The following is a 14,017-nucleotide window of genomic DNA, read 5'->3' as shown; positions in this document are numbered from 1 at the left end:
CAAATCAGAAAATTGCACTTGTGCAATTAAGTGCTGCACTTTCCTACCTCTCCACACAAATTTGCAGCTTTTCTCCCCAGGAGAGTGTGGTGTTCTTATTTGAGTATAGGCACCCCAAAGAGCGTGGCGTGACTGCACCGTGACTGCGCTTGCTTCCCCCAGCTCCAAATGAGCCAGACGTAATCCTGACCTGACGTGAAGGTGTGGTGTTGTCGATGAGGCTTCCTGCATTAATGCGAGCAGGGTGCTTTTGGGCAGAACATGCTTGCCATCCAGGAAGCCTGGCATGTTAAGAGGAGTGAGGGGCTGTTCAGGTAGGCCAATTTTACTGGAATATCTGAGAGTCTGTTCTCATGAGCTGGGGTGAAGAGGAACAACTGTTCACCCCGTTCAGCTGAGCACAGAAGGATATTCCCTCTCTGGAACTGTGTAAGAGAGCTTTAAACTGTTGGACTGTTGAGCTTGCAAGAACTTTGCTGGTATAGCTATAGCAATCTCAGGTCACCTATGCTGAAGGTACTTTATATAGCCTCAGCTGTTGCCCGCTTTGTGTCAGTGAACCAACTAAGATAAATGATCCTGCTGAAAAACAACACCTCCTTGTCTTCCTCCTCCCCTCTTTCCTGCCCAGAGAGAATAGTTTCTTTGCAGACTGATCTATTCCCAGATCACATTGCCCATGCTGCTTTGTAGCAGTGTGTTCTGAAGCAGCCAGGAGGGCAACCTGGGGATGGGGAGAGGTACTGAGAAGAGGTTCTTGTCATTACGTGACTTTAGACCACTATAGTGAATGGCCAGAGTGCTGTTGGGCAAGTCTCAGAGGCAGAGATGTGGTAAGAGCTGGATATTGCTCTTGGGATGTGTTTTGTTCTTTGTGGCTGCTCTTGCTTTGTCTAAGTCCAACCTGAATATTCCTGGGATGTTTAATAATTACTTATCTCAAGTCCTTAAGGATTGTTATATTTTTATTTTTAAAAATACCTGCCTTGCAAAGGGTTTTTTGGTGTTTTTTTTTTTCTCGTTGGTCTTTTTTTTTTTTTCACAAGCCTCTCTGCAAGCTGGTGGTAGCTGTGGAAGGTAGTTTGCTGAGTCCTAGGGAGCTATCGATCCCAGTTTGTGTTAGACATTCAAATGAACAAAGGTTTTGCAAGCTGAAAGCAGAGCTCTGCGTTTTGGACAAAATCCACTTCCCTCAGCAGGCCTTGCAGGTGGTATGTTTAGTGTTGCTTCTGATTTGTTTGTAGGATCTTCCTTGTTTTCAGCAGCTGCCTGGTTTTCGGCACATGTAGCTCATAGCTGAACTGTGCCGATATGTATATATGAACTGTGGGAGGGAGAGTGAGGATTGCTTTTCTTTTTCCACCGCAGGCTGTGGATTGTAAACTTGTCAGCATGTTTTGGGCAATTAGAGTTGCACTGGGATGGAGATGTGGGAGGGAGGGACATCCCCAGATCAGGGGCTCAGGTGGTGTCATTCCCCTCCCGATGCTGAGAGCCCTGTTGAACTTGCAGGTTGCCATTGCCGGAGCGCCCGTCACGCTGTGGATTTTCTATGACACTGGTTACACGGAGCGTTACATGGGCCATCCGGATCACAACGAGCAGGGGTATTACCTAGGTTCGGTGGCCATGCAAGCTGAGAAGTTTCCTTCTGAGTAAGTTTGGTTCTGCCTCTTGCCTTCTACTTTTCCTACCAGGAAAGTTCAAGCCCCATAGACACATTTTTATCTCCCTGTTCTTGGCAATTGAATCCTGGAATCACAAATGCTAGTATTAAATAATAATTAAAAAAAAAAAAGACCAAAACCCAACACTAATAAACTTAATAGACTTGAATGAACATTTGCATAATCACAAGCCATTCCATGTAATCCCTTTTATCCCAACTGTAATTAAAGACTATCTTTTATGTCTAAAGAAATAGCAAACATATCTCCAATTATATGATTAGCACTTTAGAGCCACATTAAGCTCGACAAAAATTAGTTGATCAGAATGCTTTCTGCACGCTCTAAGGCTGTATCAGCACAGTGTTGTCTGCAGAGCAGGCTGAGACCATGGGCTTCCTTGCCAAACAGCTGAAAATCAGCAGTGATTCTGAGCGAGTGTTAAGCCGTTGTACTGTCCAAGCTAGGAAATACTTCTGAGAATAAAGATGATACACAGACGAAGGGTCTGACCATGACATGCGTACGCAGGAAGAACTTTTAGAGGAGGAAAGAATAAGTTTGGGAGACTCGTCCATCCGGAGCAATTTACAATAGTGAAATCGCTGTCTTCAATGCAAATAATTTTTGCTGTTGAGTGTTTTTGAAGGGATGTTTGTGGACTGTGAAATGACCGGCAGGTTCTGGGATGCTGTCTAGAAATGTTTGTCTCTTGCTTTTCTCAGACCAAACCGTTTGCTGCTGCTACACGGATTCTTGGATGAGAATGTTCACTTTGCACACACTAGTATTTTGCTCAGCTTTTTAGTGAGAGCTGGGAAACCGTATGACTTACAGGTAAGGCCAGAACCAGGATGTAAGTGTAATGTGTCTGTCTTAGACGGAGGAGTCCAAAATCGGAACTTGTAACGTGGCTGTGCTGGGCAGCTTGGAATTCTAGAATAAAATTGTAATATTTGACCCTAGCATTTTTTTTAAAAGGCAGATTTTATGAGTAAACAGAAAAAATACTAGACAAATGAGCAGTTAAGGCTGCTCCCAAGGAGATCTGCAGTTTGGAGGCAGTACAGCAGTGTTTGTGCAGCGTGGAACAGGGTTCTGCATTTAATTATACCCTGCTGGTTCTGTGCAGATGTAGCCCAGGTATTGCACAGCAGGCTGCAGAACTGGGAGCGTGCTGATTCACGTGGTGGCTCTGGACAGGATCAGCCAGGCTGATCACCTCCAGCACAGCACCGGCTGGATCAGAGGGTGCGGTGGGTGTCTCTGGGTTCAGGCAATGGAGGATGGGGTGCATTAGCTCAAGTGCAGGGAGATTGCATGAACATTTTGAATGCAGCTCTGGGGACTGGTTTAAACGTTGGTGCCAACTCTTGTGGATACTTATGACTTTATTTTCTATTTTAGATCTACCCTCAGGAGAGACACAGTATAAGGGTACCCGAGTCGGGAGAGCACTATGAACTCCATTTGCTGTATTACCTGCAAGAGAATCTGGGCTCTCGTATTGCTGCCCTGAAGGCAATGTAACTGACCTCCGCAGAACTCTGCTCCGCTGGCTGCTTTACCGAAGGAGGAGATGTAGGAAACTAGAGAAAATAGGATGGAACATTGCATTTTGGTGCCTGCCACATGTACACACACGTACACACACACACACACACACACCACACACACACACACTTTTTTAAAAGTAAATTTGGTGCCATACAGGAAATTAAAGTACGGTGACCTAATAACTTTAAAGCTTAAGATGTAAATAAAATCAAATGTCTGTGGTATAATGCAGTACCATGGGTGTTCTCTTGGGCGAGGAGCTGAAGCTGAAAATAACGTACTTCTACAGCACCAGATCTTCACTTTTTAAAAGCATTATGACATAATTGATGTATTTTTACAGCGTGTTCCTTGTTATCTTATTACATAATACTGGATGATTTACTCACTACACAGCAAGAGTTTACCTGAATGGTTACAACTTGTATTACATTTTAAATGCTATCATATAGCTTTTATGCTTCATGAAAGGGATGTGTCTCACTCCTTAGAAGCTGGTCACAAGTTAGACACATCACCTATCTAGGTGTTAATGGTTTTTTAAGAAGGAAGACTTTTAAGCTGCCTCCTAAAGAATTTAAATTTTGGATTCAGTTCAGTTGATGCCAGGTTCTTTTCAATGATTTCTTCTCTCCCCAGGATAAATCATACTCTTTTTTTTTTTTTTTTTTTTCTTGCAGCAGCTTGAGATCCTATCCTGATTTGTACTTGATTTCGGTGGGGAAGTGAAATGATATTTTACTGTGATACAGGCGTAACAGTCTTTTATTCTGAGATGCAAACTAACAAGTCAAAGAGCTGAAACCTTGTAAATTTTAAAACAAGCTTAAAAGTGTAGCCCTTTTCTCACTGACATTCTTCCCCGATGTTCATTCTGGAGCTGGTTTTGCAATACTGTTTTCTCACCGTCACATCAGCGTGATACAGGTATATGCATCCTGTTACGATTTTAAAATTCGATACTCTAATTCAAAGGTCTGCAGAGGCTGTAGTGAGGAGAGACCTTGTGAACACTACATGTGAGGCAATACGAACCGTTTCATGGAATTTCCTGCTTTATTTGAGGGACTATTTTCCAGGCTCGTACTCTGTTCAGTCCTCCATTCCTGGGTCCTTCCTAACACTGCTGTGTAGCATGATGGTGCTGCTGTATTTGGGAACCCCCCTTCTGCATAGCTTAAGGTCACCCCGCTAAGCCTACAGGATATGCGATCCCAGTTGTGTTTTTGCTAGTGAGGTTTTAACTAAGCAGCAGGCTTGGCTAAAAGCATCATAAGTGTGTGGAGTCACTTTTAACTTGCAACAGGTCGTTTAAGATAGAAATCCATAGCAAAATGATTCTCTTTAATCCAGGAAATTCTCCCCTTGGGGCTTGCCTCTGAAGCTCCTATAAGTTTTAATGGTTTTCTTAGAAACCTAAGAACTTCCTTTTCTTTCTGTTTTGGTGCTAGAGAGAAGCAGAGCATGATTTTCTTTTCATCTTCTAAAAATCTGGAATCACTCTCAGTGTTTACTCTCTTAGTACTCCACATGTTGTAACCTTGTATTTTCCTCGCTTTTGTACTGTTCAGCTTGATCCTGGAACGCCGGGGTTTAACACAATCTGGCTGTATTGTATCAAACCGCATCGTTTTTCAGTTAGGCTGCTGGGCATATGCACCAAAGCTATCGGAGCTGGTGCAGTTACACGGTTGTAAAATCTGTGTGTGCGAACGGGATCTGTTTTTTGGGTTACACAAAAGATAGCCAAAACAAACAGGCAGGCAGTAAATGCAAATTTCCTCCGAGGTGGGGGTGTTTGCTTTGGGCTGTTTTCTGGTTTTCAGATCACAGGGATTATAAGTGGATCAGTTAAAATACCATTAGCAGGTCAATAGCAGGCTTGTGGTTTTATTTTGGGAAGGGCATGGCAGGGAAGGAGCCCGGCTCCTCTAACGTCTTCTCTTAGTAGTTAATCGTTGTGACTGAGGCGAACGCAGCATCCCTATAGAGTGTGCTATAGTCAGCACTGAGAGACGGGTAAGAGCGCCGATGCATTTGAACTAGAACAACACGGCAGTGAGTAGAGACAAGTATAAGCTGTTACTATGGAATTCCATTGTGTTCCTTGTGTGTTTATGCTGTATTATATATACATATATCTATATCTGTTCATATATACATATATGTATAAAATTACACGTGAATAGTATCACCTTTTCCAAGGTTGTTTATATTTTGTTCAATATTAAATTAACTTGCTTTTTGGGGTGTTTTTGTTCTTTTTCTAGAGGGGATTACCCTTGAATGTAAATGTATATGATTTTTAAGATGAAATGGATTCTTTTGTTTAAAAAACAGAACAAAAATGGCCTTCATCAAACAGTGCTTTTTGGGAACTGAAGAACTAAATGTTATGCAAGTAAACCAGGCGAGGTTTTGGTTTAGCACAGGATGTGATTATAAGTGCTGACACAGAACTTTTTAATAATGCATCCTTCCATTGTTTTAAATATATATATCGAAAAGCTATTAAAGTACAACGTACTGTAAGTACTTTATTTTGCAACATAAATTATGTATTTCTTTCTTTCCTACAATTTTTTTTCTTTTTACCGTAGTTAAGCACTTTAAGACCCCATGCTCTCTTATCCCATGGAAGTGCTGGGAGGATTTCTCATCAGAGTTTTGTAGTTCTTGCAAAAGACGCCTGCTTGTCGACGAAGGCGTGAGAGATGCCTTATCTGAGGTCTGACCCAGCCCTACGCAGTCAACGCCTAAATTCCCAGCGACATGGGAAGAAGGGCAAAGCCCGTTGCAGCTGAGACTGCAGAGGTAGGAAGGTGTTAGTGCTGAGGACCGTTGCATCGGTATTTTGGGGGACAGTAGTAGTCCTGCACCTCGTATGGTGAAGTGTTGGTCCAGCGCTGGACCGGAGCTGGCACAGAGAGTGGCGGTTTTGCCCTGCTCTGCGCCGCTGGGGTCACCTGCTCCAGGATGAGGCCGTACCTTGTGGTCCAGGAGATGGTACTGTCGCTCGAGAAGAGAATTCCAGCCTGTTTGATATTTGGGATTTTACTTTGTCCCTTCCTGCTTGTTAAAAAATGTCTTGGCAGAACTAATGAGATCCTGGGGGGGCGCGTGCAAGGGAGGTTGGCTGTGGAGCAAAAACGTGTGAGGAGGAACCGTCCCCGTTGCTCCCAAACCAGACGTTCGTACGTCCCTTTGGGGCATCTTCTGCCTTCGGCAGCGGTTGGCTCTGTGCTCTGAGCAGAGGCAGGATTGAGCCTTCATTGCGTGGTGGATATTAGTTGCACAGGTGTCTTTGAGATGAATGTTTTCATTTCATATATTTTAAAAAATATATATGAAATACGGGGATCTGAGCGATGAGGCACTGAAGTTGAGTGTTGATGCCAGCAGTTTCTTCTCGTTTGCAGCGGCCGGGACTGGTTGTGCTCCTTTCTGGTGGAAGCACGTTCTTTTGCCCTGTTTTAAGGCAGCATCCAGGAATTCCTCTTGAGTCTGCAATGCACAGAGCTGTTGGGTTTCACCCTTCGCATTGGAGTTGCACCCCCTACCCCACCCCTTTGTTTCCAATTCTCTCTTTTTATTCAGAACAAAGTAGAATTAGCAACTACCCAGGGCTGCGTAATTTTTATAAACTCAGTTAACTTGTTTGTTAATGAAATCTTGAGTTCAAAGCACCAAGTAAAGGTTTGAAAATCGACTAACTTTGTTATATTAGAATGGAAAATGCAGTCCCTACTTTCTAGTGGCGTTTGGGAATAGGCTATGGAAATACTTTGGGAGCAGGATGGTGTAGTAATGCTTTAACCCTGGAGCACCGTGCACCTGAGCCTGCGTGGCGACTTAGGGAGAGTTCACAAACTCCGAGCCCGGGGTGCTGACCCCTGTTCCCTACCAGGAGAGGTGGGCTGTGTTTCTGCTGCCTGTGTCCGTGTGTAAGGCAGGCTGTTTTGCTGCTGGCGTGATGCTCAACTTTTGACGAGGCAATAATAGAGTATAAATAAATGAAAAAATCAGCCAGATTAGGACACTGCCTTGAATTAATTGCCTGTTTACTTGAGTACCAGAACCCTGTAAAGACTTTGTGTGTGCCCCTCACGGTTCTCCGGGCCGCTCCTTTGGAAGGGGAAGAGATCTTCATGCGGTTTTTACTTGGCTGTTCTGCACAGTAGAAGTTCAGGTGTTTAATTTTAGAACATGAAGTGCCTGCTGTTTGCGTTAACAAAATTGCATGTCTCACTCCAGTGGGTTTATTGGTCTCCCTCCCTCCCCCCCCTTTCTGGCTACATGGCTTTTAATCATGTGAAGTGGAGACATTCGTTTTGCTGCGTTTTATTACAAAACCTTTGTTGCAATAAAGATGCTGCTAAATAAATTGAATTAAATGTTTTTTTCCCCCTATTTTCAACTGTCTCTCTTCTTGATTTAGTAGAGTTTGCGTGTAATTAAATCTCTTATTGCGCTGTGGAAAGCAGCAACGATGGAAAGCGTGTGTGTGTGCATTTTGTATACGTTGGGTGTTTAGCAAAAGCATCTGTGATTTTTCCTGCCCCATGTGGTTGGGTAGACCGATACGAACAGGCAGATCAGGCGTTTGCTGGGCATAACTACGTTCCCCCTCCTAAACGTTTCCACACACATGCTGTTAGCGGCCCTTGGCAGCCACCAGCCGGAGCTGTCGCACCGGGTACCGCACGTCCGCAGCTCCGCTGGCCAAGATGGGCCAAGAGCCACGGGGGAGGAGGTGGCCCTGGCGCCAAGGCAGAAGGACAGAGGGACCTGTGTCTAGCGGACGGGAAGAGACGTCTCTTCACGCAGTCGCCTCACGTATGTCTGGGTGAGCAGTGCGGGCTTTGCAGGCGCCCCGGTTCTGCTGCCCACAAAGGGCTGGTGGGGGGCTCGGGGCGGTCATAATGCACATTTTTACTCATTCAATCCTGGTTGTTCGCCCTCATGGAAGCACCCCGTTTTGGTGGCTTTCAGAAATACGCTGGTAACCAGCCGTGCGTTGATACGTTGCATTGTGCTTCCCTCGGGGGTTTGTGTAGGCCCTACCATAACATGGCAAAGCTTCCCCCGGAGCCTTCAGGAGCCCTTGTGCAACACAAGCCAGGACACAAGCGTCGCACCAGCAGCTGGCCCTGGGCTTTTGGGTCGCGGCTGGCGGAGGGACCTGCTGGTGCCTTTGAGCTGGATGTGCAGGTGTGGCTTCATCGCCAGGCAGCAGGGAGGGAGGTTTCTGCACGTGCTGTTGTGCCTGGAGGATTTTATCATGGCAAAGCATTTCTGTCCTCTTCCAGGTGCCCTAAGGCCTCGCAGTGTCCTGCAGTTTGGGATGTGGCAGGCAGGGAGAGGAGATTCCTCCTGGAGATGGAGGAATTGAGGTAAGCTTTCAGTGGTATCCCTCGGTACCAACTCTGGCAGTTCTTCGTGCTAGTTAGAAACACCAGTGGGTCTTGATCCTGGAAATGTTAATACTGTAAACTCATTTTCCATCTGTGCTGTCCTGCTGGTTTATAAAATGTTCCCGCTCTGCAGGAGTGGAGAGCTTGGTCCCCACTGGCGCAGCCCTCTTGGGCTGGGCTGGAGGTGGGACAAGCCCAAAGCTGCCTGGCCTCACCCGCGGGCTGCGCCGACCGGGAGCAGCCTCAGGAGCGGGCAGCCCTCCCGCGGAGGGGACGGCTCCGGCACGGGCACTGCGGGCAGGGCGCGTTCCTCAGGTTGGGCTTGACGAATTAGCAGCTCGCCGCGTTTCCACGTCACGCTGACAAACAAGCGTCTGTGCCGTCCCTCTAATTCTAAATTACTTTGGAAAACAAGCTGTGGTCTTTTAAGTAACCATTTGTCAACCTGTGTTCACCGAAGAGGAGGAAACCAATTCCATGAGCCGTTAGGCGCTCCCGCTCGCCACCTTCACGCAGCCGCCCGTTTCTTAAGTGCTGGAGACCGGCGCAGGCTTTGCATCAGGCGAGGCACCCGAAGCCTTCTGCTACGGCCGAGTATCCTCATTTGGGTGGTAATTATTTTCCAATTATGATTTCGCCAAGTGTGGGAGGCCATGTTGGGTGCTCTGTGTGGGCAGTGCTGGATCCACACGGAGGAATCCCGCAGAGGAAGGACGTGCAGACGGGCAGAGGCCAACAAGATGGGGGAGAGGTGACCCAGCTGGGAGAGACGAGCTGATCCAGGCCACTGCGGCTTTGCCTGTCTCAACACGGTCGTTGCCTCCTGTTCCCATCCCTGCAAGCTGAAGGGCAATAAGAAATCCCATTAATCCCCCCCGAAAATGTAACTCCCTGCCCAGCCCACCCCGAGGGTTTGGGCAGAGCTGCCTCTGACCTCCCATCACCCCCCAGCGGGCGCTGGCTTCGGGTGCCTTGCTGACAGGCAACGGAGGTGATTGGAGTGGCTCAGCCCTGCACGGGGCTTTTCTCCTTGCCCTCCCCGTCGCCTCTCTCCAGGCTCCTGAGGGATGTGAAAGCGAGCGTTCCCGGAGTCCGAAACACTCCAACCAAGAGAAACAGGAGCTGCAGCACCTGGCCCCTTTGCAACGCACGGCGGCCTCAGTACACCGAAACACACGGTGATTGTTTTCTTCTGATGAGCTATGAGATAGTGCTCGGATTCCAGCTTTATATAAAAGACTAAATTCCTGTGGGAAACCCGATGCCAGGGCCTGGGCGAGTTTAACTGCTCTTGGGTATTTCAGCAGGTGGGTTGAACGGCTCCTGCTGAGCCCTGCGTCCCCCCGTCTCTGCAGCTGGCCCCCTGCAAGGATGCTGGGAGAGCCCTTTCCTCGCTCCACTTTTTTTCCCCTCTGAAATTCTAGGAATCTTTAAAAAAATGTTCCTGTTTCTTGGAAGAGGGAAATCACCCTGGCTGGATCAGTGCCTGGGGGGGCTGTCGGGGCGCAGGATCCGGCCCTTTCCTCTGCGCCTCCATCCACCAGCTCTGATGGCGGCTGTGGGCAGGGGAGTGGCAGGGCCCCCGCTCGGGCCCAGTCCCAGCCCCACCTCGGCCACCGGGTGAGGAACTGCGGGAGTGAACGGCTGCGGCATCGCAAGTTGCCCATCAGCTATGAGCCCCTGCCACCCCGTCAGGCTTTTCGGTGCCGGTTTTTCCCCATTCCTGGTGAGATGTCAGCCGCGGCACCTTACGAGGCCGCTCGCTCGCCTGTTTGAGATGAATAACTGCGTGGTTCCCATGGAGACTCGTCCGTCCTGCCGCATCGGTGCAGCCGGAGCCCAAGCACTTCACAGCCTTTTCAGGCTGCAACAAAACATGTTTTCCACCACATTTTAAAAGGGGTTTTATTTGCAATTTGGCGCGCTGGCGGGCATGTGTGCTTTCTGCTGCTCGCTGCTGGAGGGAGCTAGAAAAAACCCAGGGTGTTGGGGAAAGCGCTCACTTGTGCTTTGCACCGCGCCGGCCTCGGGCACAGCGAGGCTTTCCCTGTGCTGCTGTTGAGCTTCATGTGGCCACAGCACTGCGGCAAAGCCCGTACCAGGCGGACACAGCCACGTTGCAGTCGTGGCTGGCCCATGAAGCGACGCTCAAAGCTGGTCCTCGGTGCAAGAGGGCACCCCCGCTTCCTCTGGCTGGCGCAAGGCGAATCCCCCTGCGTAGGAGCACAAAGCGTCCTGGTTTGGGGTTCGTGGTGTTGAGGTATTTGCTCTGGAAAAGCTGCTTCCCTCCCCAGGTGACTGCTTTCGGTATCGCACCCGGCGTGGTCCAGCCGGAGCTCTGTCGCTACACAAGGTTCGCAGTTCCCAATCCTTAGTGCTTGCACCTACGGAGGTTTCTGAGACCTGAGAGAAAGGAGGGAAGATTTAGCAAAGTCCATTCATGGCTGAAGTTGTGGTTTATTTTTAATGTTTGGGGTCATGGTGCTGGTCTGAGACAGGGTAAGGGGAAAATCTTGCCTGGAAGAACTTATGGCCTGGGCAAAATAAACCCTCTTTTCACCTTATGGGATTAATAATGAAACTGCGAACGGTAGCTGAGCTTAAAGGGCTGTGTTTTCCTTCTTGGCGTCAAGTCGTTTCTCAAGATGATCATCCTCCAGGCTGCCGCTGCCAACAGACCTGTGAAGAACCGGCGCCGCTTAACTCGGGCTCCCCGGGACGGGCGCCAGCCATCGCGCGTTGGCCCCGTCAGCTTTCCCCGCTCGCTCCCCACGCGGCGCTGCTGGGCTGGCCCCAGCCAGGCTGCGCGTTTCCCAGGGATTTCCCAATTTCAGGATTTCCTCTCTTAAAAGTAAACAGCAAAGGACTGCTCTGGAAGGCGAAATCCTGGCGAGAGGAAAACTTGAGATGTTGCGCTTTGAATTAAGTCTTTTAGAGTGGTGTTTGACAGCGTTTTAGTTGAAAATTCAAAGCTTGTTTGAAACGGAAAGTCAAACTTGCGAGAATGGAACGGAAATGGAGCGGTTTCAGCCTCTGGAAGCTTCCTCCAGGTTGTCTTCGAGGAAAAATTTTGTCTAAATAGGCACGTTGTCGTACAACTTGACCCAGGTTACAGTTCAACTCCCACGTGCAGACCCAGTGTCTCCGGCTGTGGGGCAGCCAGCTTTCCCGCCGGCCGCCTCCACGCGGCTCCATCCCAGGAGGTGCTGGGCTCAGGTCCCCGCTCGCCGCAGCAGCGCTGGCTCAGCCTCCCGGCAAGGACGGCGTGGAACTGCCGGATAAGCTCCCAACCACATCACTGCCTTCCCGGTGCTTCCTCCCAGCTCAGCGCCGCTGCTGGCAATCGCAGAGTTCTGGTATTTCTCATCTTCCCAGGGTTTCTCGTATTTGAAGGTGGCTTTCTCTAAGGGTCAGCATTTCTTCAAGCAAAGGTATTTTTTCCAGGGATGCTTTCAGAAAGGCGGGATAGCAACACTGCACATCGGCTCGGTGCCGTGTCTGCAGCAGGACGGGGAGCGGGCAGCGTCCCCCCCAGTGCCATGCTGGGGCTCTCGTCCCACAGGACCCTCATGCATGTGATTCCTCCCCCCCCCAGGCAAACCCCACAACCCTCCGGGGACAAATCCTGCACATTTGGGGTCTGGCAGGAGGTGGGGGGGCTCCAAGCTGCCTGACACATCCTCGGTGAGGGAAAGAGGCCAAAAAAACCCCCTTGAACCAGCATTTTGTGTTGGACTCAGCTCTCATCGCTCTGCTCAGCAGTGTCCATGTTTTCATCAAGGGCCGTTTTATTGCCGTGTCCACGAGAAGCCCTTCCAAGGAGCTGCAAGGAGCCGTTTATTAACTTCAAGCTGCTTTTTGCTGAAAAACCTAACTTAAAAACCAAACAAAAGCTTGCAGAAACGTGAGAGCCGAGGAAGGTGCCCAGCTGGGGCAGGATGCGAAGCGCTGGCCGAGGAGGGAGATTTCATGCAGCAAACAAAGAGCAGCTGCGGCTTGGGATTTAAAAGGTGGACTTTGCAGGGCGTCCTCTTAATCCTGCACCCTGTCTCCCTGCAGGGAGGGAATTTGGGTTATTTTGGGGCAGTTGGGCAGCGGCAGGGCTCGGCTGAGGGGCTGTGGCCGACCCTGAGCAAGAGGTTGGAGACATCACCCTGTAGCCCTTAACGCCACCGTGGTGTCCCTGGCGGGGGGTGATTTCCATGATTTTCCAGGTGTTGCGCTTGAGGAAATTTCTCCCACATTTGCAGCCGGGTGGGTGTGTTGTGAAGTGGGTGTTTGGCTGCAGCTCAGCAAAAACTCCATTTGCTCTGTCCCTGCCGTCCTCCCAGCCCTGGGGCAGCCAAAACTCCTCCTTCCTCCAGACTTGCAAAAAACCTTTCAGGTTTTTTTTCCCCAGCTTCTTTTCCCATCAACAAAGCTACGAGTGTCGCAGAGCTCATCTAATAAGGATAAACCAGCAGCAAGCAAACGATGACCCAAAGGCATCGAGTTAGGGGCGTGCAGGAGGAAGGGGCGGTGGTGCAGGGCCGGGGTTCGGGGCTGGGGCCGCATCCCGCTCGCTGCCGCGCTGCTTTGCGTTCTGCATCGGGTCTTCGCGCCGGGAAAAAAGCCCTTTTGCTTTTCTAAGAGGACGGTTTTGGTGATTCACTTGCGCTGTTCCCTCCCCTCCCTTCCCTTTTCCTTTTCGATTCTACTTTAAATTTCGTTAGAAATAGATGAGTAAATACCGCGTATGTTTGCGTGGGAGCAGTGGTGGCTTGTGGTTTTATGATTTTCCCCCAGCTGTGATTCATTGCTTTTTACATTTTTTAATCTATTCCCCCTCACCCCCCTCCTGCTTCTCCCTTTCTCCTGTGCAGCCCAGCAGCTGTCGTTATCAGTGAAATGACTTGACATTATTTTGCCGTACTTTGTTTCTATTCATTGATTTGTTGAATGAAAACTATTTATCCGGGACTGACACACAAGATTGGAGCCTTTCAAGAAGAGGCAACTCTGCGGTATAATTTTGCTCCGAAACGAGCAGAGCGAGAGCTCCACGTTAGAACAGCCCGGCTGAAATCCCCGGCCTCTCCGTGCCGGGATCGTGCAGAAGCAATGGCTACAAAACCTTGAGAGGTATTTTATAGGAAAAGCCTCTTTCCTCTCCCCGCCTGGCCCCATGGGCAGCCCTGCTGGCTCCCTGCTGGAGGCAAATTTGGGGTTTCTGTAGGGTTGGGGATGCCGGGAGGTGTGGGTGGGGAGGCAGGTACTGGGCAGCGGGTATCTGGGTGCAGATGAGCTGTTCCCCTCTGCATGGAGAGCACGGCAGTGTCCGGGTGTGCTCCTTTACCTCCCCTCTTCTCCATCCCCTCTGAGCACATCCCCACTTCAATA

General features: G+C 49.4%; 1 protein-coding gene across 10 annotated transcripts in view; it reads left to right on the top strand.

Annotated features, from left to right (window-relative positions):
• Window positions 1-7,634, top strand: part of DPP8 (dipeptidyl peptidase 8) — a 32,432-nt gene extending 24,798 nt beyond the window's left edge. For 7 of the 10 annotated variants that reach the window (XM_087745371.1, XM_087745375.1, XM_087745376.1 and 4 more), the window contains 3 exons: window positions 1,513-1,655; window positions 2,393-2,504; window positions 3,075-7,634. In XM_087745371.1, the coding sequence (XP_087601497.1) occupies window positions 1,513-1,655; window positions 2,393-2,504; window positions 3,075-3,197 (378 nt within the window). In that variant the 3' untranslated portion in view covers window positions 3,198-7,634. Of the gene's footprint in view, window positions 1-1,512; window positions 1,656-2,392; window positions 2,505-3,074 lie in introns of those variants that run through there. The other 3 variants (XR_015701673.1, XR_015701672.1, XM_087745377.1) reach the window with 3 other exon arrangements.
• The last annotated feature ends 6,383 nt before the right edge of the window (window positions 7,635-14,017 follow it).

The sequence above is a fragment of the Nipponia nippon genome, unplaced genomic scaffold (genome assembly GCF_047370975.1).
Source record: "Nipponia nippon isolate SJK-2023a ecotype South Korea unplaced genomic scaffold, ASM4737097v1 scaffold_9, whole genome shotgun sequence".
Classification (NCBI taxonomy): domain Eukaryota; kingdom Metazoa; phylum Chordata; class Aves; order Pelecaniformes; family Threskiornithidae; genus Nipponia; species Nipponia nippon.
Note: the sequence above shows the minus strand (reverse complement) of the source record. Positions and strands in the feature narration are given on the sequence as shown.